The sequence below is a fragment of the Odocoileus virginianus genome, chromosome 31 (genome assembly GCF_023699985.2).
Source record: "Odocoileus virginianus isolate 20LAN1187 ecotype Illinois chromosome 31, Ovbor_1.2, whole genome shotgun sequence".
Classification (NCBI taxonomy): Eukaryota; Metazoa; Chordata; class Mammalia; order Artiodactyla; family Cervidae; genus Odocoileus; species Odocoileus virginianus.
In genome coordinates this window covers 34,883,833-34,906,412 of record NC_069704.1, presented here as the reverse complement: position 1 = coordinate 34,906,412, position 22,580 = coordinate 34,883,833, and the positions used below count along the sequence as shown (strand labels likewise).

General features: G+C 46.8%; 2 protein-coding genes across 6 annotated transcripts in view; one reads left to right on the top strand and one right to left on the bottom strand.

The window, feature by feature from the left end:
* Positions 1 to 12,057, bottom strand: part of FAM219A (family with sequence similarity 219 member A) — a 60,595-nt gene extending 48,538 nt beyond the window's left edge. For 2 of the 4 annotated variants that reach the window (XM_070459598.1, XM_070459601.1), the window contains exon 1: positions 11,668 to 12,054. In XM_070459598.1, the coding sequence (XP_070315699.1) occupies positions 11,668 to 11,727 (60 nt within the window). In that variant the 5' untranslated portion in view covers positions 11,728 to 12,054. Of the gene's footprint in view, positions 1 to 11,667 lie in introns of all 4 variants that reach the window. The other 2 variants (XM_070459599.1, XM_070459600.1) reach the window with 2 other exon arrangements.
* A 120-nt stretch (positions 12,058 to 12,177) lies between these two features.
* The window catches only part of DNAI1 (dynein axonemal intermediate chain 1), a 67,333-nt gene continuing 56,930 nt past the window's right edge, over positions 12,178 to 22,580 (top strand). Inside the window, exon 1 of one of the 2 annotated variants that reach the window (XM_020898333.2) lies at positions 12,178 to 12,513. In XM_020898333.2, the coding sequence (XP_020753992.2) occupies positions 12,481 to 12,513 (33 nt within the window). In that variant the 5' untranslated portion in view covers positions 12,178 to 12,480. The remainder of the gene's footprint in view (positions 12,514 to 22,580) is intronic. The other variant, XM_020898332.2, reaches the window with a different exon arrangement.

The window sequence follows — 22,580 nt, the reverse complement described above, 5'->3', positions numbered from 1 at the left end:
ACTGGATTGCCAGTTCATAAAGGCAGGGCCCATGTTCACTTTATTTACCATATCATTCCTTGTGTCTGGTATGGCGTTTTGAATATAGCAGGTGCTCAAAAGCTATTTTTTGAATCACAAATGAGTGTCCCAATTCATGTATCCCCCTGAATCTCTCATAATTCCCTACATGTTCCATATACTCTGCTAATGAAGTCCCACCTAGTCATCCCCCTCTGGGTCTCTCCTGTTCCCCTCCTTAGAATCACCTCACAACCTCCCCACTCTTACTCATTTTTAAAGGATGCAGCTATAGTCTTCTATAATTTTGTTTCATCAGAGCAAGTTTCTTCTTTGCCAAACTGTGAGCTTTAGGAGCAGAAGCTATCCATCCAAGAGTTAAAAATGGAGCGGGGGGGGTTGGTGGTTGGGTGATGAGACTCACAATGCATCATAAGTGGACACTGCAAATCAGGATGTCATATGTATCAAGTTACATGCTAGAGGTTAGAGGCTTAACAGTCAGGGAAGGCTTCCTGGGGAAGAAGAGTTTATATGGATTTCTGAAGCATGGGAAAGAATGGAATAGGCCTAGAAGGAGAGGAGAGAGAATATTTAATAGGAGAGGAGGCCTTAAGATGCCAATAGATGAAAGGAGGTGAAAGGAGGGCCTTGCTGGACCTACTGGGAAGAAAGTTGGCATGAATGGTAGAAAGTATAGCCAGCTAGAAGGGAAAATAGTATAGATGCCTTAAAAGCCAGCAGAGAAACTGAAGTTGATACAGAAGAACTTAAGCTCCAGATTATGAGGGAAATAACATGGGCCTGAGAGTCAGGAAGCCTGGATTCTAGTCTCGGCCATGCCAACCTCCAGCTGGGCAATGGCCAAGTCTATTTATCTCTGTGGAATTCTGCTGGCACATCTGTAATGTAGGCACAAATTATTTTCCCAATCTATTGCACGAGGTGGGGTTCAGGTGTTTTGGAAACATCTTTGCATCTACCTTAACAAGGAATCCAAGATAAGGATAAGACAACTGTATCCATAAACTTCAAACAAAGACAATGGATTAAGGCCATGGGATAGGTAGAATGGAGAATTCACATCTTATTGAAGGAGAGGAAAGGATACATGAAAAACATGGCATTTTTGATTGGCCCTGAAAGATAGGAAAGATTAGAAACACATAATAACAGACAACTAGGAAAGTGCTGCTCACACTAAGCTCCACAGTGAATTTTGGGGGGCATGTTTTATTGCACACACTTAATAGAGTCATGTTTAATGCTGAAATGTTGTTCCTAGCTCCTGCTCTACAGACAGTGTGACATTTTGCAAAGAGCAACGTGTCTTCTAGGTGCCTGGCTTCTGGCCCCACTTAGGAACTGCTGCCACAGAAAACACGAGGCATTGGAGTCCAGAAGCAGAAGCAGGTCCATGCTCCTGCCCAAAGGCCCTGGTTCCTCCCTATAAAGCCACAGGTAATATGAAGTCTATCCATCTTTCCTTCCTTAACTCTAGTCCTTTAGGCATTTGAAAACCTTAAAATGCTTAATGCTTTTTTCTGAGACTGTTGCTTTTTCTGCTTTGTTTTTTACCAGCTGAACAGCCTCAGTTCTTCCAACTATTCCCACAGGACACAGTTTTGACTCCTTTCATTTCCAGTCCTTTCTACTTTTGAAGGATAACATCAGCTGCAGATGCAGCATCTGGATGGCGCTGACCAGTACATATTAGGACTCTTGCCTCCTAGGACCTGAACTGCACAATTCTATAAACATAGCCTAATAGCACATTAGCTTGTCTGGCGGCCACATCACACAGTGGACTTCCATTAAGCATCTGTCCACATAGCACTAGCTCTCTCTGAAGGTCTACCCTAGTCTACCCACTCACACACCCTTACCTAGGTTCCTATTTAAATTCCACATGTAAATTCCAAGGTGCTGAATTCAGCCAGCTACATCTCTGAGCAAAGGAGTCATGTTACACACAGGAAGCATAGTTTCTACTAAGTATGAAACCACTACCTCACTATCCCCCGTGGACTTTTATCTATATTAGCAGCCAGCCGGGCCTAAGATTTCATTGGAGGTTCTTGCCTTCGTTCTACATTACTAGGCAAAGGGCTACCCTATTTCAGATGTGTCCTAAGTTCAATACAACAATAGGTACAGAGACTTCCCTGGTGGTCCAGTGGTTAAGATACTGCACTTCCACTGCAAGGGGCACAGGTCCAGTCCCTGGTCAGGGAAATAAGATCCCGCATGCCATGTGGTGGGGCCAAAACAAAACAACAGGTACAGCCGTTAAACATGATCATAAAACTTCCACTGACAATAAAGAGAAGTACAGTAGCAGTATTTTGAATGGTGGCAGCCCCACAGTTATCTGTACTGGTCAGATCATATGAAGAGGTCTATGTCTACGGCCAGGAGTGGGAAACTCAAAAGCGCCCACTGGAGCAGCTAGGATGACTACAGATTTGGAAACCAGAGTCCAGGGAAATGGTAGAAGAAAGAAACAAAACCTGTTTAGCTTGGGAAACAGAATGCTAAGGCTGTATAGCCCACGGTAGGGCCTCTCCCCTCCTATAACTGCTGGCTTAAGGATTTCCTCTTGGAGCCTACTTCTTCTTACTCCTTTGCTTATAGTTTCATCTTTAGTGCGGCCAACCGCTTATGACATATTTATGAGATCTCTCTCTGAATCTGCCTCTCTTCCCCTCTTTTTTTTTTTTTTCTTCTCCCTTCCCCTCTTATCTGCTCAGTAGAGTCAAGGTTATTCCCTCTTACATGGCCTGTTTTCAAAGGATTGTTACCTTTATATCAAGTTAATACTTCAAAAACCCATGCTGAAGATCAGGGTAGGAAAGATCAGTTTTCTCCATTCATTTCTTAAGGAGCCACATCCTAAGACTCCAGTGCTCAGTGAAACAGATTGCTAAGCCGGCTACCATCTCCAGGAGAACTCCTTTCCTGCACTGCTTGTCTAGGATGGCTATCACGATGCAAGGTTATGGCAAGCAGAACACTAGAGCGGACGTTTCCCCACTGAAGACTATGGCAGACACGAAAGCTCAACCAGTTCACTGTTTCTCTTTGAACCAGGACTTAGTCTCAGAATTCACCTTAACACATGCTCCAGGCAGCTGGTACTAATCAGTGGGCACTGGAAAAAGGGGTGAACAGAACTGAGGCATGCAGCAGCCACACCACAATTAAAAGTAAAATACTAAATGGGTAAAGTGTACAGTATATGAATTATGTCTCAGTGAAGCTGTCCAAAAAAGAAAAGTTAATGGTGAAAAGCTGGTTTCACCAAAGCAGCATTTAGTAGAAGGACTTGAAGGAAAGCAACACCACCCCCCTTAGCGTTATCTTGAGAAAAAACTAGGCATTTGATATTTGCTTCCATACCTGCCCAAAGTTCACGAAGAACTTCCTACTGATTACAACAACTTCAGATCCCCACATAAAGCAGCAACATCCTATTAGAAACTAGCAGGAGGCAAAATGGTGTGGCTTATAAAACAGGTTCAGAAGAGCTTGGAAGAAGAGAAACCTAGACTCGATCAGAACAGAAACTAATTTCATTTTTTAAAAATTATTTAATTTATTTATTTGTTCTGTGCCAGGTCTTAGCTGCAGTATGTGGGATCTAGTTCCCTGCAGGGATTGAACCTGGGTCCCCTGCATTGACAGCACAGAGTCTTAGCCACTGGACTGCCAGGGAAGTCACAGGACTAATTTCTAAGTCAGAGTTTCCCAAAGAGTATTCCACAAAACACAACGGTTCTGTAAGATGTTAATAGATATAACAAAGAAAAAGTTCCATAGTTACATAAGCTTGAGAAACACAGGGTTAAACAAAACTGGAAAGGTTTCTTTATTGCAGGGCTTCTCAGAGTCTTTAAAATGCTAGCAAACATTGTGATAGGATACAGTGTATAGGTTCCCAAAGGAATTTGTCTATAGACTCTTTTATCCCCCCATAAAGTATCTCAAAGGACCAATATTCCTAAGAATGTACTATAGGAAATGCTGGTCTGAGCCAGGCTTGCCTGAGAGCTTCACTAGTTCCTTTGTAAGGATAAAACTGGAAATTAATATGGGAACTATAAATCATTTATAGTTTACATATAATTATGTTTAAGTTAACTACATTGTAAAATATATATGGCTCTCACACCACAGTTTGGGTGCAATTAAATCAATCAATCTTAGTTAAAGTGCCCCTTCAGGTACTGTTCCAAATAGATAGATGGGGTGGACTCTGGTTAAGACAGCCAAGAGTCTGGTGATGAAAACAGGGAAAACCAGGCCAGAACCACAGTAGCTGGGCTCATTTCTGCCTGGGCGTAGCCTCTTGTCATACTTAATACTTCCTGGGGCTAGAATGGTCATTCAGAGAACACTCTTTATAGCCACTGTTGGTGTGTGTGTCTTAGTCGCTCAGTCCTGTCTGACTCTTTGTGACCCCAGGGACTGCAGCCCACCGACTCCTCTGTCCATGGAATTTTCCAGGCAAGAATGCTAGAGTGGGCTGCCATTTCCTCCTCTAGGGGGTCTTCCTGACCCAGGGCTGGAACCCATGTCTCCTTCATTGGCAAGAGGATTCTTTACCACTGAATCACCTGGGAAGCCTCCTTTATAGCCATTAGTCCCCTCTTACTTGTATACACACTCATATACATTATCATCATTACAGAAACTTAAAATTCTCCCTCAAGAGACACAGCCATCTGATCCTCAATTTGACATCTCTGAATAACAACAACAAACACAAGTATATATTTGCTTGAACTGTTTCCTAAGAATGTAAAGTGTAGAGGGAACTTCTACGGCCCCCACCTACTCATTCCAGACCCTCTAGGCCTTCTTCCTAGACAATTTCCCCACTCCAGAGTCCCTCCCTAAAGCCAGGAGCTCACTCTGCTGCTCCAGGGTGAGGCCTCTGGGTCACGTGCCAGTTTCTGAACTACTGAGCCGAGCCTGATCCAGAGCTGCTCCCAGCTCTGCCTCCTTCCTTCCTTCCTTTCTCCCGCCCAGACTCCCGCCAGATTCCCACCAGAGTCTCCTTAGGAAACAATGACTTGAGAGTCTGCTGAGCCACGCCTCTTGCTTCCTTCAACCAGCGCCTCTGGGTTTCAGCCCTAAGCCTGATTCTCTGCTTCCTGCCTCCTCTGGGCTTCCTGCACCAGTCCTTCTGGGTTCCGCTGGAAGCCAGGAAGCAGCTAAGCCAAGATGCTGAGTCCCTGGACTTCCCTGGTGGTCCAGTGGCTGAGACTCTGTGCTCCCAATGCAGGGAACCTGGGTTCTACCCTTGGTCAGCGATCTAGATCCCACATACCACAACTAAAAGTTCAGATGCCATAACTAAAGATCCCATGTGCCGCATCTAAGACCCAGCACAGCCTAAATAAATAAATATTTTAAATAAAAGAAGCAGCTGAGTCTCCCATGTCTCCTTTCCAGACAAAAGGCTCCATCTGGCCTCTCAAAGAGGGTGGAGAGTCCGTGAAGCTGATCAGGTTCAAGTGAGGAAGGCTCTGCTCACTCTGAGCCATAGTCAGTCGAGGGCAGCAGGCAGCTGGGAGTTGGAAATGACTCAGCTTGTCTCCCAGCCACCATGGAGCCAGGTAACCTCCTGGTACCACATGCCCATCTGCAGAGGCTACACTAGGGGGTTTTGAGAAGCCAGCTCACCCTGGAGTGATCTCAACCCAGAAGTCTGCTACCCTGCCTGGAAGACAGCAGCCTGGGCGCTGCTCCTAAACCAGGTGCAGCTTTCCAGGCTGGTCTCAGAGAAGGAAGGTTATGACAGCCAAGGAACATCTGTATATATGCTCCTTTCCATTCTGACTCTTGCAAGTGAAGCAATAACTCATACAACTATTCTAGAAGAAATCAGTGAACCAAACAGTCAGAAAACCAGAAGTTTGACCAGAATGACGGTAGAAGGCAAGGCAAGGCCAGAAACTGCAACATCAAACACTCTCACAGCCAACAGAGAATTTTATTTTTCCTTTATCAAAGTGCTGCTGGGAAGAAAAAAATTGACCATGGCTCCTCACTGCCACCAATTCACTCGCATCCATCAAAGCAGGTTACAGAGGGAAAGCATTCACTGGCAGATGAGTGCATTTCTCCATATCCTTTTGAGGCTGTGGGGCCAGTGTCACTCTGCTCTTCAGTTTTTCAGGACTCCTGGGTCTCCCATCACCCCAAGATTGCGGCTTCAGCAGCAAAGCAGAGGAAAAGCAGTCTTCCACCATACAAGCAGTTCCTGAAGCCAAGATGTACACAGACCCTTCAAATTTCCTTGGGCGGTGATGGTACCTCTTTGTCATCCAGATATCCATGCCAGAAACCTGGGAGTCATCCTTGACTCCCCACCTCTCCACTCTACCTCCAAACAGGTACTGTATCTGTATATATGTTCCTTCCTCTCCTTCTGCTTTAGTGTAGGCATTCATCATTTCTTGCCTAGATTATTATTGTGTGTGTTAGTCACTCAGTTGTATCTGACTCTTTGCAACCCCATAGACTGCAGCCCGCCAGGCTCCTCTGTCCATGGAATTATCCAGGTAAGAATACTGGAGTGGGTAGCCATTCCCTTCTGCAGGGGATCTTCCCAATCCAGGGATTGAACCTCGATCTCCTGCATTGCAGGTAGATTCTTTACTGTCTGAGCCACCAGGGGAGCCCAGATTATTACTGTACCCACCTTCATATTAGTTTCCCAACCTCCAATCTCACCTCTGCCAGTCTCTCAACCACTGCTAGAGTGACAGTCCTAAATTCAAATTTGGTCATGTTATTTCCTTAACTATAAGTCGTCATTTATTCAAATGCATCCTTTTGATCCTTCCTTTATGCTCTTTACCTGGAACTCTTGTCCTCGCCTCCTCATATTGACAAATATGCCAATATTGACAATATTGCCAAGTTTCTGGTCCTCTTCTAAGAGCCCATTCAGCAATGTCTCCCCTGTGAAGCCTTCTCTGACCACTAGATGAGAGGCTTTGGTGAACCTTGTTCTTACTTCTTACAGGGTTCATTACCCTGCGTGCCTCAATCTGCCTTGACTGTGTATATCCATTTCTGGAGCAAGAGGGTGTGCTACTGAGCCCAGCACAACATTTAGCAGAAAGCAGGTTGTTAATGTTTGTTGACTTAGGAGATGAGCAATAGGGAGGAGCTGGAGGTCTGAGCAAACCTGATCCTCACTTTGCAATATAGGAAGAGAGAGAAGGGTGTGCCTCTTTCAGAGCCTGAGAAATGGCTACTGGGTCATGAGCTATGTGGACCACTAGGAGAATCCACCCTTAAACTGAAGAGTCATCTTCCTATGGATATAAGGAGGTGACCTTAGGTGCCTCAACCACAGAATATATGTAGGTCAATTTTCCATAGTGGCTTCTTGCTAGCTTTACAATGTTCCCTCTGCCACTTTCAGGAGCTGTGGTGGCCCACCCGTTAAATTAATGTCCTGACCATCCCCACCCCTGAGTGCCAGGAGTCAGGAGGAGTCTGAAACTCTTTTCCAATCTCACGTGGTCAAAGGGTCAGAACCTCAGCATTCCCCCTGGGAGGTATCCCTCTTTTCCAGGAATGCCCTCCATTGATCTCCACCCTTTCCTAACAAGTATCTAAAACCTTCCTGCAGCCATTTGAGCCCAGCCTTCTCCTGGCCACCCACTAGGCAGATCTTACTTATCTTTATCTGTAAAGTACCTGGAACTGAGCATATGCTCATGAACTAAACACATGTGTTCATGGGTAACCTGGGTTTCAGTGAGGCTAGACTAGTATTTCTCTCAAATGCACAGAGACCCCACCTGGTGCCATATGTGCCACCACCCCCCACCCCTTTTTTTCACCAAATCTCTTCCTCTCTGATTACAGTCAAAGAGAAGACATATAAACTGTGAGGCTGTACCAACCAGCCCAGCAGACAGACAACAGGGCCAGAGAGCCTATCCCTGCTGCTGATACAAACAATAGCCAAAATTCAACCCATCTGCTCAACAGTGAACTGTGGACAGCTGGGAGCCTCTCTAGATCACTGTAGTGTGTGGCTTGGCCACAGAACTGACATACAAGGTGTGCCTGTCCCTGTCAGTTTCTTGGGGAGAATCTGTGCTTAGAAACACTCAGAAGTGTCTAGGAGATAGACACAGCAGGAGAGGAACCCAGGGACTAGGTCTCCAAGAGGAGCTCTCATTCCTTTCATAAAGAGACAGAAAGAGAACTTGTGAACCTGGGCCCAGGCCTGGTTCAGCTGCAGAGACGCAGCCACGCCAATTAAACAACTGGTGCGATGAGGAAAGGAGGGAGGGGACTCCCTTCAGGCAAATCCCCACCCGGGACAGGAGGTTCCTGCAGCTGTGGCAACAGCAGCACCACCAACAGAACAGGGACCTCTTCCTCTTCCTCCCACAGAGAACTAATGCTTAAATTAGCACCTTGGAAGCACCCAGATCTGCGGGCTGCGCTTTTTCTCCCAGCTCCTGTCACTCCCCTAGGCCTCCTATTCAAGGGCAAGTTTCTCTTTCAAGTAAAATTAAAAAGATGTTTTCCATCTAGAGTTCATCTTTCCAAGTAAGGAATGGCCCCTGGATTCTTCCAGCCACTTTAGGGTGGGATAGGGTTATTTGTTGATCAAACCCATGTGACAGGCTACTATCAGTAAGTACAGCTTGGTCCTGAAGGGGCAATGATACTGGCACCAGTATTGCCCTGTTTCCCTCAGGATTTAAGGAGACAGCCCCCACTCTGCCTTCAGAGGGCCTCACCCTGAGCGGGGTGAGCATGAACAGTAACTTCTGTGGAACTGTGAGCTCCAGAAGTCAGGGCTATATCTGTATTGCTAACCACTGTGTCCCTAGTACCTAGCGCAGTACCTGGAATAGAGCTGGTGCTCACCAAGTATTTGGTGAATGAATTGGCTGGAACAATGACATCAGGACGCTATGATATTCTTTGGAAGAGCAAGGAACTATTATTTAAAGAAATAGTTTGTCTTCACTGCATAAATGAGAAAACTGAGTCCAGAGAAGAATGATTTCCTAGAGGTCTCAATAAATAATGGCAAAAAAAATGAACTAGGTCACAGCTGAGTCTTAGACCCTGGTTTTCATGGTCTACCCAAACACCCCTAAAGAGCTACTCTGCTCTTCTCTTCTGCAGTATGCCACCTTGATTCCTCACGCCCTGAAATGAAGACTCGTAGGGAAACTCCACACAAGATTCTATTGGTCTCAGTAGCACAGAGAGCACTTAAGGAGTTCTGTGCATGCGTGCATGCATGCTAACTCGCTTCAGTTGTGTCCAACTCTTTGCAACCCCATGGACTGTAGCCCACCAGGCTCCTCTGTTCATGGGGATTCTCCAGGCAAGAACACTGAAGTGGGTTGCCATGCCCTTCTCCAGGGATCAAACCCGTGTCTCATGTCTTCTGGATTAGCAGGCAGGTTCTATACCACTAGCACCACCTGGGAAGCTGAAGGAGTTCTAGGAATCCTCAACTTTGAAGTGGGAACAGAGATGGGGAGGTAGAGACATGCAGGGCAATGGCTATGATCCCTAAATGGGGGATGACTGTATTGCTGTTTCCATAAGATTCAGCCTCAACAAAGTATCCTCTCGCAGAGAAGTGCTCCTTTAGACTTCAAGAAGAGTCCGAGCTGACTGCCTGCCTCCTTGCCAGAAGCACTTCTACTCTGGAGCCACACAGACCAGAAGCAGTTCAGAAGTCTTCTGAGGCCACTACTCACTCAAACAAACCATCGTTGATAACTTCATTCAACAACAGAGGCATCAGGGACAATTGGGGAGCCTGGTGACCCCTTCCTTCTCCCCGCTCCCTGGAAATCAGCTATTGCTTCCCATCTTAGGAACCCCAGATAGGAGGCAAAAACCAACTCATTGCTCTCTTCTGATGCCTTGGATCTCTTCCTCTGCTCCTTCATCTGCCCTCTTTTTGATTTTTTCTTAGATAAGAACTGGAAGGGCAGTCTAGGTTGACAAGCCAGGTTGGCTGGAAGGATAATCTAGAAAGGAACATTCTCTTAGCCCAGCCTGAAGTTCTTCAGGTTCATGGTACAGACTTCTTACCAGGATTTTCTGGCCCTCAAACGATCCAACAACGGCATCAGGCTAGGAAAGAAGTCCATCAGCATGTCTTTCCCCCGTTTAATACTGTACACTCCTGTAGAACTTCTCTGTCTGGGCTTCTAGAACTGTCTAAGTCATCAGGAAAGGGGGTAAAAACGACACATCTCCTGCCAGGTGGCCTCTAATGATTTCTCTACCATCTCCAAAAGGTGTGGCTTAGAGTAGGTCACGGGTCCCTGCCAAGGTCTGTCTTGGCTGCTGTAATGGACACATTACTTGCTCAGAATGCCACAAAGCACCTCTGTCAGCCAGGGGCGGGGTGGGGGTGGGGGGCAAAGGTAGAATCTGTTCCTCACTTTCACTTAACACAGAGAGGAGAGGGTTAGGAAGCCTAGAGCTTCAAGACTTGGAGAGCTCTGTTCAGCTCCAGCTGAGCTCAGAGAATACCGCACCCACATCTTCAGATTCTCGGCCTGCCTTGCCTCCTTCCAGCTCCCACCCGGACTCCAAGTGGGAAAGAAGGAAAAGCAAAGCTAACAGAGCCGAGGCACTCCCCGCCTTCTCCCTCTCCCTATACCAGTGGGAGAGACGCCGCCGCTAGGCCTCAGCGTGTCTCCCCGGGCAAATGTACAAGCCAGTCAGGTATACACGGGGAGCCGACGCCAGTGGGAATGGTCTCCCCCAGCCCAGCCTCCGTGCACGGCCCTCCCCCTTCCATCCCCTCCGCGCCGGCAGCGATGACATCATTCTTCCCTGACTCCCGGTCCGCGGGCAGGATCGGAGCCCAGCAAGGACTCCCAGCACGCAGGCCTAGGATGCTCCGGGCTCTTCCGAACCGGTGGGCACAGGCGGCTCCTGTGCGGCCCCGCCCCCTCTCCGGCCGGTTCTGAGCTCTCTCATCTGAGCCCTGGATTCTCCATCTCGCCGCCGTGCTCTCTTCTTCCCGGCTCCTGCATCCCCAGCCTAGATTGCGTGCACTCTCCTCCGGAGAAGAACCGAATTCCCGGGTCCTGCATGGACACCGTCCCCCTACGGGTCCTCGGCCCGGGCCCCGCGTTCCCACCCATTGCCAGTGAACTGTCGGGCAGGCCCCTCCTCCTCTACAAACCTATTCGCGTCCCTCAGTCTGACTGCTCCTGGCCCCCTCCCCCGCTCTGAGCATCACAGGCCTCTAAGGTCTAAACGCCTCCCTACCTCCCATCCTCGCCCCCTGGGCCTGCCACCAGCGGTGCCCCGTGACAGTTCCCTTCCTTTCCCCGCTATGGGCCTCCACTAACGTTGTGCACCACTGTGCCCCCGCTCGGTTCCATCCGACGGCGATCCCCGTAGCTCCTTCGGCCTGTCTCCGCTGACAGTGCTCTCCGCCCTTACAGGCCTCTTTGCTGTCATCCCACATATTCTCCCACGGTATTCTCGTCCTACAAGTCCCCCTCCCCCCGGCGATGCGTTTTCTTGGCTCTCTACCCCATCCGAGCCGTCCGCACAGTCCCCAAGGCTTGACTCCCTCCCTCCCCCTCTGGCAGCGCCCCCTCCCGGCCCCGGCCTGCCCGCCGCCCGCCCCCTCACCAGCGGCTGCATCTCCGAGTGCGCGGTGGGCACCTGGAACCGGTCGATCTCCTCCATCATGGTGCCGGCGGGCGAGCGGGCCGGGGGCCGGGCGCGGCCGGGGACGCCGACGGGGACCGCGCGGGGCGGCGGCCCCAGGTGCCGGGTGGGTGGTGCAGACTAGGCCGCCCCGGACCAGTCGGGCAGACGGAGGGTTGGCAGCGGGGCAGGAGATCTGCAGGCGGGCTGAGGCCGGCGTGGCTCCGTCGGCTTGCCTAGCGCTACAGCGTCAGTGGCCCGGCAAAGCCGCAGGTCTTGCCTCGCCTCCTCCTCCGCCGCCGCCTCCTGTCAGCAGCTCAGCCACTGCGGTGACTCGGCAACTCCACTTCCGGGTCCGGGACACCGCCTGGCTCCTGCATTATTCATGAGGAGGCGGTGTCTGGAGCCCGAGCCCCTCCCGCATGCTGGAGTTCTAGTGGCGGGGCCGCCGGCCGTCCTGCCTAAGGGGGCGGGGCCTGGTGGAGCCGGTGGTTCCCCGCGCGCCCAGCCCCGCCTTCCCTTCGAGCCGGGAGGGGGCATCGGAGGCGCCTGCGCCTTGGCTGCTGGCTAGTTGCTGGGTAACCGCGTCGAGGGAGGAGACGATTCCCTTCTGCAAGGGCGCGGAGGACCCACAACGTCGGCTGTCCCCAAAGAACCCCTGAGACTGGGAATTGAAGTGAAAGAGAATCTGGATTTTCTGTGCATCATTGAGGGGACGGACAAACTTCTTGTCCTCAGGCAGAGGAGCGTTTTGTAGGCTCTCCAAGTGTTGAGGTGCTTCCTGCTTCTTCAAAGATGCCCCACAAACAACCGCCTCCTCGTAAGCAGGTAACACACCTCGACCAGCTCTGTCTTGATGACCTCTGACCTTCGCTGCCAGTGATCATCCCTCTGCTACTGACGCTTCATCTTCCTATCCTTGTTGACTTTCTCCCTGTGACTCCTCGCCTGTGTTCCCAGTGACCTCTGACCCGGTCACTGCTCTCTCCCACTAACCCTAGCCTCCTCTCCCACACTGCCCCTCTCCGCTCTTTCCTACCACTCTTTCACTTATCCTTTCACCATTCCATTCCCTCACTCCGTGACCCATCATGACCAGCCCATCCTCCTCAAGTCCCCACTCCCTCTCTTACCAATATGTCCCTCATTGCCCTCACAGTCTTGTCCCAGAGAATTTATTTTTCCCGTCCTTTGCTGAGTGCACAGTGATGGGCTAGGTGGAGACGCAGGCCTTCGGGAGCTCACAGAAGAAGTGCAGAACTGTGCAGGAGACACAGGTTATATGGGGTTTTATGCTTCAGGTCTTCTGTGTTGGGAGACTTGTGAGGAAAGCGCATTCAGACAAAGACCAAGAGAAAAGAAGCTCTATTCCCATCTCCTTTCACACACTGCACACTCCAAACTGGCTCATCCAGACTGCCCTTGTTGCCACCTGGACAGATGTCATCTCTTCTCACAGGAAACCTAAGAGTCACCCCTCTTAACCCACCCAGCTCACCCTGGAAGGAGAAGTAAGGCCCAGCTTCTTGAGGAGCTGTCTGTGGCAAAGCCACTCAGTCCTTCAAGGATCACTTTTTCCAAACTTCTTACAAATTATCGGCCTTCCCTGATAGCTCAGTCAGTAAAGAACCCACCTGCAATGCAGGAGACCTGGGTTCAGTCCGTAGATTGGGAAGATCCCCTAGAGAAGGGAAAGGCTACCCACTCCAGTATTCTGGCCTGGAGAATTTCATGGACTCTATGTATAGTCCATGGAATTGCAAAGCGTCAGACAGGACTGAGCGACTTTCACTTTACGAATTATCATCTTATGATTAATATGCAGTTTCTTGCTTTGTGAGGCAGGGCTCCTATTTATTTATTCTTAAATAATATCAAAAAATAATATTTTGATATTTGGAGACCGTATCTGTGTGCATGCTGTTTATGACTTTACATATTTGGGTCTGGCTTCTTCTATATTGGGTTTCCCAGGTGAAACAGTGGTAAAGAATTGGCCTGCAAATGCAGGAGATGCATGAAACTCAGGTTTGGTCCCTCGGTCGGGAATATCCCCTGGAGTAGGAAATGGCGACCTGTTCCAGTATTCTTGCCCAGATAATTCCATGGATGGAGGAGCCTGGCAGGGTACAGTCCATGAAGTGGCAAAGAGTCAGACACGTCTAAGCGACTGAGCACGCACCCCTCCATATTACTTGCCTGGTCTCCTTTGCTTCTTTCACCTGGCCTTCCATAGCAGGTGCGCCCACCATTCTTAGATCTCTGCAACCATGGAAAGGCTGCTTTTCCCATATGGCCTTGCCCTAGTTTTATATCAGGGTTGAACTGTGTTTTGAAGCTCATACTGTCCTTGGGGCTACTGACTCTTAATTGACATGCAGTTTGTTTTCAATTTGGCATTGCTGCGGACTGGTTCACATACAACAAAATGGACCATTTTAGTTGTATATGTTGACAGGTTTTACAAAGTTATACAGTTGTGAGCCACTACCACAATAAAGATATAGCACACTTCCTCTACTCCCCAAAGTTTCCTTGTGCCTCATCCCAGTCCATTCTCCCCAACTTCCTGGTCCCAAGGAATTACTAATCTGCTTCTGTCAACTACAGATTGGGTTTTTCTCGGGGTTTGAACAAGCTTGGGAATCAGCTTCTCCAGTCCATTAGGGGAGAGATTAGAGGTTTTAGGTAAACTGCGAGTGGAGAGAGGTGACAGGAGACAGAAACGGGGGTCAGCTGGCCTTGCACACATCAGTGCTGCTGCTTTGGAAGGAAGGGTTGTTTTAGAACAGGGTAAATATACTTGCGTGGGATGTGAGCGGAAGCTGGGTTGTGCTAGGTTATATTCATCACCCTTTTGTCTCCATGAGGCCTATAGCCTGGGTCAGTTGTGAACTGGGTGTGGGACAACCTAGAGAACCTTGAGAAGTCCCTGTCCTCTGGCAACTCAGGCCTGTGGGGGAGACAGAACAAAGGCATATAAAGATAAGGGAGGGTGCGATCCCTGGGGTTGAAAGGGAGAGAGGTATGCAGGTTGGAGCAGCAGAGAAGCTTCGGGAAGGAGGCAGCTATGACTTGGAGGCCTGCAGTGGAGAGGGAAGGTCAGGGTTGGATTTGTTAGGGGACGGAGAAGAATTTAAACTCCATTGTTTGTATCAGTGATCAAGTCTTCTGTTGGCTCCCTCTTGCTCTCAGAATGAAGTCCCAAAAGTCCAACTTCTTTGTATGGCCTAGAAGGCCTTGGCAGGTCTAACCTTTGCTACCCACCTGACTTCAGATCTCCTCGTTGCTCTCTGAAGATTCCTTAGTTCCACCACACCTGAAGTGCCCTCACTTCCTGGAAAATGACATCCACGCTCTCGTTCTCCTCTAAGCCTTTGACACTGCTATTTCCTCTGACTGCTTGGTACAGTCTTTTCTGTCTGCTCCCACCTGCCCCATGCCAACCTGCCCCAAATCTCTCCTTAATCTCCTGTTCATACATCACATATCAGTTTGCGCAGCATATTCTCCTATCAAGGGTTAAGGTCCCTTTCTGGAGGCAGAATGTAGTGATATCCCCACTAGACTGTAAACTCTGATGTCAAGGATCTTGTCTGTCTCATTCATTGTTGATTCCCCTGAACCTAGGACAATGCCTGGAATATATTAAATCCTGAAAATGGGTGGAATATGAATCCTGAATGCTTCCAATTGTTGTTTGGGAATTTTGATCTGGGTGAGTTTGAAGGATAGGAAAGGGTGAGCCTTGGATGAGGAGACTAGTGGGAAGTGATAACAAGGAAATGTGACTGTAGAAGCACTTTTCTGGGTTTATATTTATACCTGCTTTGGTAGTAAGGCTGTGAATGGTTCAGATTTGAAATATATGTACCCATGCTTTAAGAGCTGGGTGTTGGAAATTGAGGACAAAAATGCTGATGATATAAATATTCTCATTCAACAATTATTTACTGAGCACCTACTATATGCCAGGTACTGTTCTAGGTATTGATGATATTTGTTGTTGCTGTTTAGTCGCTAAATTGTGTCGGGTTCTTTTGGAACCCCATGGACTATAGTCTATCAGGCTTCTCTGTGCATGGATTTCCCAGGCAAGAATACTGGAGTGGGTTGCCATTTCAGGGGGTTCCTTCTTCAGGGGATCTTCCCGACCCAGGGGTGGATCCTGTGTCTCCTGCATTGGCAGGAGGGTTCGTTACCGTTGAGTCACCAGGGAAGCCCATTGGTGATATAGCAACAAACAAAACAAACACAAATCCCTGCTCTCATGGAGCTTCTCTTTTAGTTGGAGATAAATTTTCAATAAACAAATAAGTAAAATATATCGTTTGTCAGATGATGATGGGTGTCCTAAAGAAAAATAAGGCAGGGAAAGGAATAGAAAGTTCAGGGAACCGGAATATTATGGTTTCAACATAGTGGTTTGGCGGGGGAGAGGGGAGGAAGCAGTGGCTCATAGAGGTGACATTTGAGAAAGACCTGAAGGCAGTGAAGGAATTAACTGTGTGATATTCTGGGGGGAAGGCATTCCTGACAGAGGGCATAGCAAGTGTAAAGTTCCTGAGATGGGAGCTTGCTCACACATGTTCTGGATCAGCAAGGAAGGGAGGAGGAAAATGGCAGGAAATACGGTCAGAGACGTGTTTCCCTCTATTCCAGAGGGTTAATCAAATAACCATGGCATATTAAATTGATCATGATGAAGCTCCATGAATCATAATTTGTAATTAAAATTCATGAACGTCAGGCACCATAAACCAGGACCAGCTCAAAACATCACTGGTAATACCCCAATAACAGAGTGTCCTTCCTGAAAATTTCGAGAATTCCAACTGGCTGCATGTGTATATGCAAGAGGAGTTTTGCATCGTTGCCAAACATTGCCTGGCAGCCAGACTCCTCAGCAGAGAACTGAATTAGAGTCTTCTGTGAACTCCAGTTAAAGGCTAATTTTAGTTTATGACTAACAAGTTTTAGTACTCTTTTATAACTCAGTTACCATAAAAAAAAAAAAAATCAAAAGTCTGGAATTTTGCATCATTTGCCTGTAGGAACCAAAGAAAAGTCTTGCATTTTTGGATCACTTCGTGTGATCTCTTCAAAAGCCCCTTTGGGACAATACTTTTAGAAATACTGATCTTGGTGAGGTGTAATGAGGATAGGGGTAAGTGGGCAAGAGTGGGTGCAAGTCCAGAAGACAGTCTTAGATGATTCGGAGATTTTGAGTCTGATGGCTAGGCCTGGGATCCACAGAAGAAAGGACAGGAGGAGATAAGCAGAATCAAAGGCAAGTTGATACATTTCTCTTTGTCCTAAGTAAGAGCCTCCCTCTTGTGACCCTTCTCCTCAGTGTCCTGCTTACTTCCTCACATCCTTACACTCTCATCCTCATCTCTTCCTCAAGCCCTCGATCTGAGACTTTGTCCCTTTACTTCCTAAATCTCTTGAATCAGATCACTTTGTTCCTATTCACGGCCACCCCATTAGCCCTGTCTACCGTCATTTCTCACCTCGACAGTTGTAAAAGTTTTGTCAAGCTTTGTCACCGGTACTCCCCTCATCTACCCAGGTCCCTTCCAATCCATTCTCTGTACCGTACTAAGGGATCTTTTTGAACTGTCAATCTGATTATATCATCCCTCACTCAAAACCCTTCATTGACTTCCTTCTTCTTTTAGGAGAGGAACCAGTTGTTTATCTTATTTATTATTATTATTATTACTTATTTGGCTGCCCTGGGTCTTAGTTGCAGCATGTGAGATCTAGTTCCTTGACCAGGGATTGAACCCCCGCCCCCTGCATTGGGAGCTGGGGAGTCTTAGCCATTGGACCATGAGGGAAGTCCCAAAGAGGGACCAATTTTTAAAAAACCCCTCAGGTAAAACAAACAAACAAACAAACAAAAAACCCCTCAGGTGCCTATGTGGGCTGAGGCCTGCTTGGGTATCCAAGCCTTAACTTGTAGCACTGTTGCCCAGTCTCTGCTGTACTTCAGTTCTTTGTTGTCCCTTCTTTGTGGAACATTCTCCACGCCCTCTCTCCCTCATCGCGGCACTCACTCACAAGACTCCGGTCCACCCCCACAGCCAGCTTAACGGCCTGTGCCTTGTTAGCGAAGAGAGTGACATTTTCCCTATATTTATAGTTTGATTGTCCGTGATCCTCTCTTCTAGAGCATGCACCCCAGGGTGTAATTATTCACTTGTTTGGGTAACTATTTTATTACTGTATGTCTCTGCCACTAGACTGTGAGGCCTTGAGAGCAGGGCCTGTGGATGTTTTTCCTCACAGCTGTATTCTCAGCTCCTAACACAGTGGCCATTGCATTAGAAGCTCTCGATGAATGATTGTTACATGAACTATGGGATGCAATTGAGGAAGTAGCATTGGGTACAGTGGAAGCCTGTGGTTGGAGATCCTAACACTGATTCTGGGGGAATCAGGGAAGATTTCTAGAAAGAATACCATGATTCAGGGTTTGGACAAAGGTTCAATATGTAGGATAAGAAGAACTGACCAGAGAGATTAGAAGACTAAGGAAGAATAATGTTCTTCTGGGGAGGAGGGTGTTTGTTGGTTATGTGGTCAGTCATGATGCACTGCTAATGAAGAGAAGAACTAGACACAGCATTGGATTTGATAATTAGGAAGTCATTGAAGATCTTGGAAACAATTTTAGAGATAAAAAGCAGACTGAATTGAGCTAAGGAGGCTTAAAGACCATGTAGACAGGATTTCTTTTTTTTTTTTTTTTTCAGATGAAATTAAGGCTTGAATATGTTAAATGCTAAGGGGAGGCATTTGCCTGGCAGAAACAGAGAGAAGCTGAAGATGAAAGAGATAAAATGAAGACTAGAACCAATGTCTGAGGAGGTGGAAGTAGATCAGCTGTGGCCAAGAGGTGGAACACGTAACAGAAGAGCAGAAAGGAGGAAGGGATGGATGCAGATGAGGATAATTCAGAGGCTTAGTGACAGGAAGTTGAAAGAATTTTCTCTTCTCTTTCCCTAGTAGTGTTACAGAATTCCTTCTGGAAGTGATAACTAGAAAATAAATTTTGCCAGTGGTTCTTCCATTTTGTTATGATTACAGTCATGCTATTTTCGGAGTTATGGTCTGAGGTTTTTCATGCACAATTATCAGATTACAAAACAGCTGGGAGCATTTGAGGCCAGAGCTTGGTCACCACCCCCATCCCCCACCCCTCACCTTGTTTACCGCACATTACTAGTACTCAGTACTTGCCAGGTAGTCGAATAATAATAGCAGAGGTGTCTTGTGCGTTTCCCTGGGCTCTGCAACCTGCAAGCAGATGACGAAGAATAATTTTGGTTCTCTGGCTCCAGCTGTGAACAAGCCATACGAAATTGTTTTTTCTGCCAGCTAGAAATTGGTATGGAGTGTTCAGTTTTCCCAGTTGCTGAGACTGAGTGGTATGGAAGAAGTGAGCAAAGAACACGGCTGTTGATCAAACTGGTTTCATTGCTTTGTATCTGACAATACTTTGTCCTGTTCACAGTCTCTGGATTCTGGTTTGTGTAGTGTGTTTATGTCCTCCATTTAGCTCAGTTCTTGGATTTGAGAACCCTTGGAGTGGGCCCAACTCAACTTTTATTCTTCTTTAGCTGCCATCCTAGCATCTGGTACATAGTAGATGCTTAATAAATACTGGATGAATAAATAATAAATGACTGATGGAAAGGTGTGTGCATACATGCCAAGTCATTTCAGTCATGTCCGACTGTGACCCTATGGACTGTAGCCTGCCAGGTTTCTCTGTCTGTGGGATTCTCCAGGCAAGAATCCTGGAGTGGGTTGCCAAGCCCTCCTCGAGGGGATCTTCCTAAGCCAGGGATTGAACCCACATCTCTTACCTCTCCTGCATTGGCAGGGAGGTTCTTTGTCACTAGCGCCACCCTGGACGTCTGATAGAAAGGTATGTACTGCAATACTCTGAACCCTAACTTTTCCTTGTAGGCCTGCAGAAGAAGCAACTCATGCCTCCTTTGTTTTAGTCAAAGCACCCAATTCTGTTAATTTTTTTAGGGACCCCACTCCTGACATTAACCTTCTTTTCCTATTTCTATTCCTATCCGACATCCATTTTCTCAGTTACTTATTTTTTCCATGTGTCATATATTCAGCCTCAAATCTTGCTTTGGAACAAATTGGAATACAAATAGATAAAACGAATCTGCTAATCCCTGGACAGACACTTGGATCCAGGTCCCTGCGTCTTTGTTAATGATTCTGTTCCCTCTGCCTGGAATGCCTGAGCCTACCCAACTTCTGCCCTTTATGAGCCTGGTAAACTGTAAGGCACAATATATGTGCCTTTAGCTAAGCTCTGTAAGCGGCAAAGAATAGAGGCTCACTTATGTTACCTCAAATACAAGGTGGGGTGGGTGGAGAGGAAGGTGTGTATTTAGGGGTTTGTGGGTAGATATTATAAATACATAGATAGCCTAGAATTATACTCAGAAAACTCTTTGTTCTGAAACAGATATTGGTACTAATTTCTTTCTCCACGTCTCTCATAGCTTCTCTACTTTTCTTCTTCTTTTTAATATTTATTTATTTGCCTGCACTGGGTCTTAGCTGAGGCACGCGGAATCCTCGTTGTGTCATACAGGATCTTTCGTAGTTGTGGCACATGGGCTTTAGTTGCTCCGTAAGATGTGGGATCTTAGTTCCCTGCCCAGGGATTGAACCCACATCCCCTGCATCGCAAGGCAGGTTCTTAACCACTGGACCACCAGGGAAGTGCCCTCTGTACTTTTCTTAGTAACTATATTTCATTCCCTATTTTCATTTCCCAAGAAGCCAACTTTTCTATGGTTTCAGCTCCCTCATAACTTATTGTGTTTTCAGCTCATCATGGCTACTCTGGCCTCTTCTGTCTCGTAAAACGTCTCCATCACTATCTACATCCCTCCACTAGTTCTCTCTGCGGTCCCAATTCAAACCCTTGGAGAAGAAATCTGATTGTCCCCAGCTTACCTGTTCACGCTAGGCTGCATCAAGGAGGGATAAGGTCCTATGACTCTCTAAGGTACCAAAGCTGTGAAGCAGGGCAGTTTCCCTTAGAAGGAGGTATTGTCTTTCCTTGGCTCCTCCTGTGCAGGATATAACCTGCTTTATTGAAAGTAACTTCTACATTACTTCTGGTAAGTCTTTCTCATATGTTCGGAAAGGGCCTCAGATATTTTCCAACTGGTTGCTTCCATTCAGGGCCGATATTTACATTGCAAAAGGTTCTGTCCTTTACAAAAGCCTTTTACTTAAAGAGGGTTTTTTTTTTTTTTTTTAAATAGCACATTTCTACAATGAATTTTTAAATGCATCACACTCTATGCATAACTTTTAAAGACCTTGACATAGGAAATATATTGTGGCCATGATGGAGCATTTCATACTGGACTCACCATCCCACTATGAACAGTCCGTAATCCTGGATACAATATGTGAAGCAGCTGGTTTAGGTACTCGCCCAATCTTAAGGGAAGGAGAACACCCAAACATGAGTCATGTGTTTATCTTTGCTTTCTGCCTTGGGTCAGTTTCTTCTCTTTTTAAACTCTTTTTTCAAATGTACAATTAATTAACTAATACTTACGCATTTTTTGGCTGCAATGGGTCTTAGTTGCAGCATATGCCCTCTTTTAGGTGTGGCATGCAGGATCTTTAGCTGTGGCATATGAACTCTTAGGTGCATCGTGCCTGACCAGGGACTGAACCTGGGCCTTCTGCAGTGGGAACATGGAGTCTTAGCCACTGAACTACCTGAGAAGTTCTTGGGTCAATTTCTTGATCATGGCTCAGGGAGAGAGATCCAAAGGAAAGCACTGTGATACCAGTGATATCCAATGTTGGAATTAGTAGGCAATGGCTTGAAAGCAGTTGTTAAAATACATTTATGGACTAAAAAATGTATTGACTTAAAGGATGGGGAATCTAAGCCTCCAAAATGGAAACAATAGAAAAATAAATATCAGAAATGAAAATTTATTGGCTAGTCCTAATAGTAAATATGAAGATGGACCATTGAAATTATCTAATCTGAAAAACAGAGGAAAACAAGGTTAGAAACAATAAAGAGCCTTAGTGACCTGTGGGAATATGTCATATTTGTATCTGTACTTGTAAGTAGCTGGAATCCCAGAAGGAAGAAGAGGAGAGGGAAAGTAGTTAAAAAAAATAATTGTCAAAAATTTCTTAAATTGGTGGAAAACATATTATTAGCAGAGGTTCAATGAGCCCGAAGCAGGATAAATCCAGGAAAATCAAAGGTAGGTTGCTCACAATCAAAAAACTGAATGCCAAGAATAAAAATAAAATCTTGAAAGTAACTAGAGAAAAATGACACAATGAACAGAATGAAATACTAGGATCGTGACTGACTTCCCATTGTAAACAAAAGCAGTCAAAAGACAATGGAATGTCATAGTTAATGCACTGAAAGAAAATTCCCATCAAGCCACAATTCTATGTCCAACAGAAATATCCCTCAAAAGGCAGAGTCTTATGTAAATACATTTTCAGATAAACTAAAACTGACAAAATTTGTCATCAGCAGACCTTCACTACAAGAAGTACAGAAAGCAGGACTTCCCTGGTGGTGCAGAGGTTAAGAATTTGCCTTGCAGTGGAAGGGACATGGGTCTGATCGCTGGGTGGGGAAGAATCCCCTCTTCTCCTACGTCTGCATGGGAGAGCCAAATGCATAAGCCATAACGCAATAAGACCTGTCACACCCAAATAAATCTTAAAAAAATCAAAAGAAGTATGGAAAGAAGTTCTTTCAGCAGAGGGAAAATAACACCTGATGGAAGCTCTGTGTGGGAAGGCCCCAAAAGTACTAGTAATAGTAAATATGGGCCTAAAGATAAAAT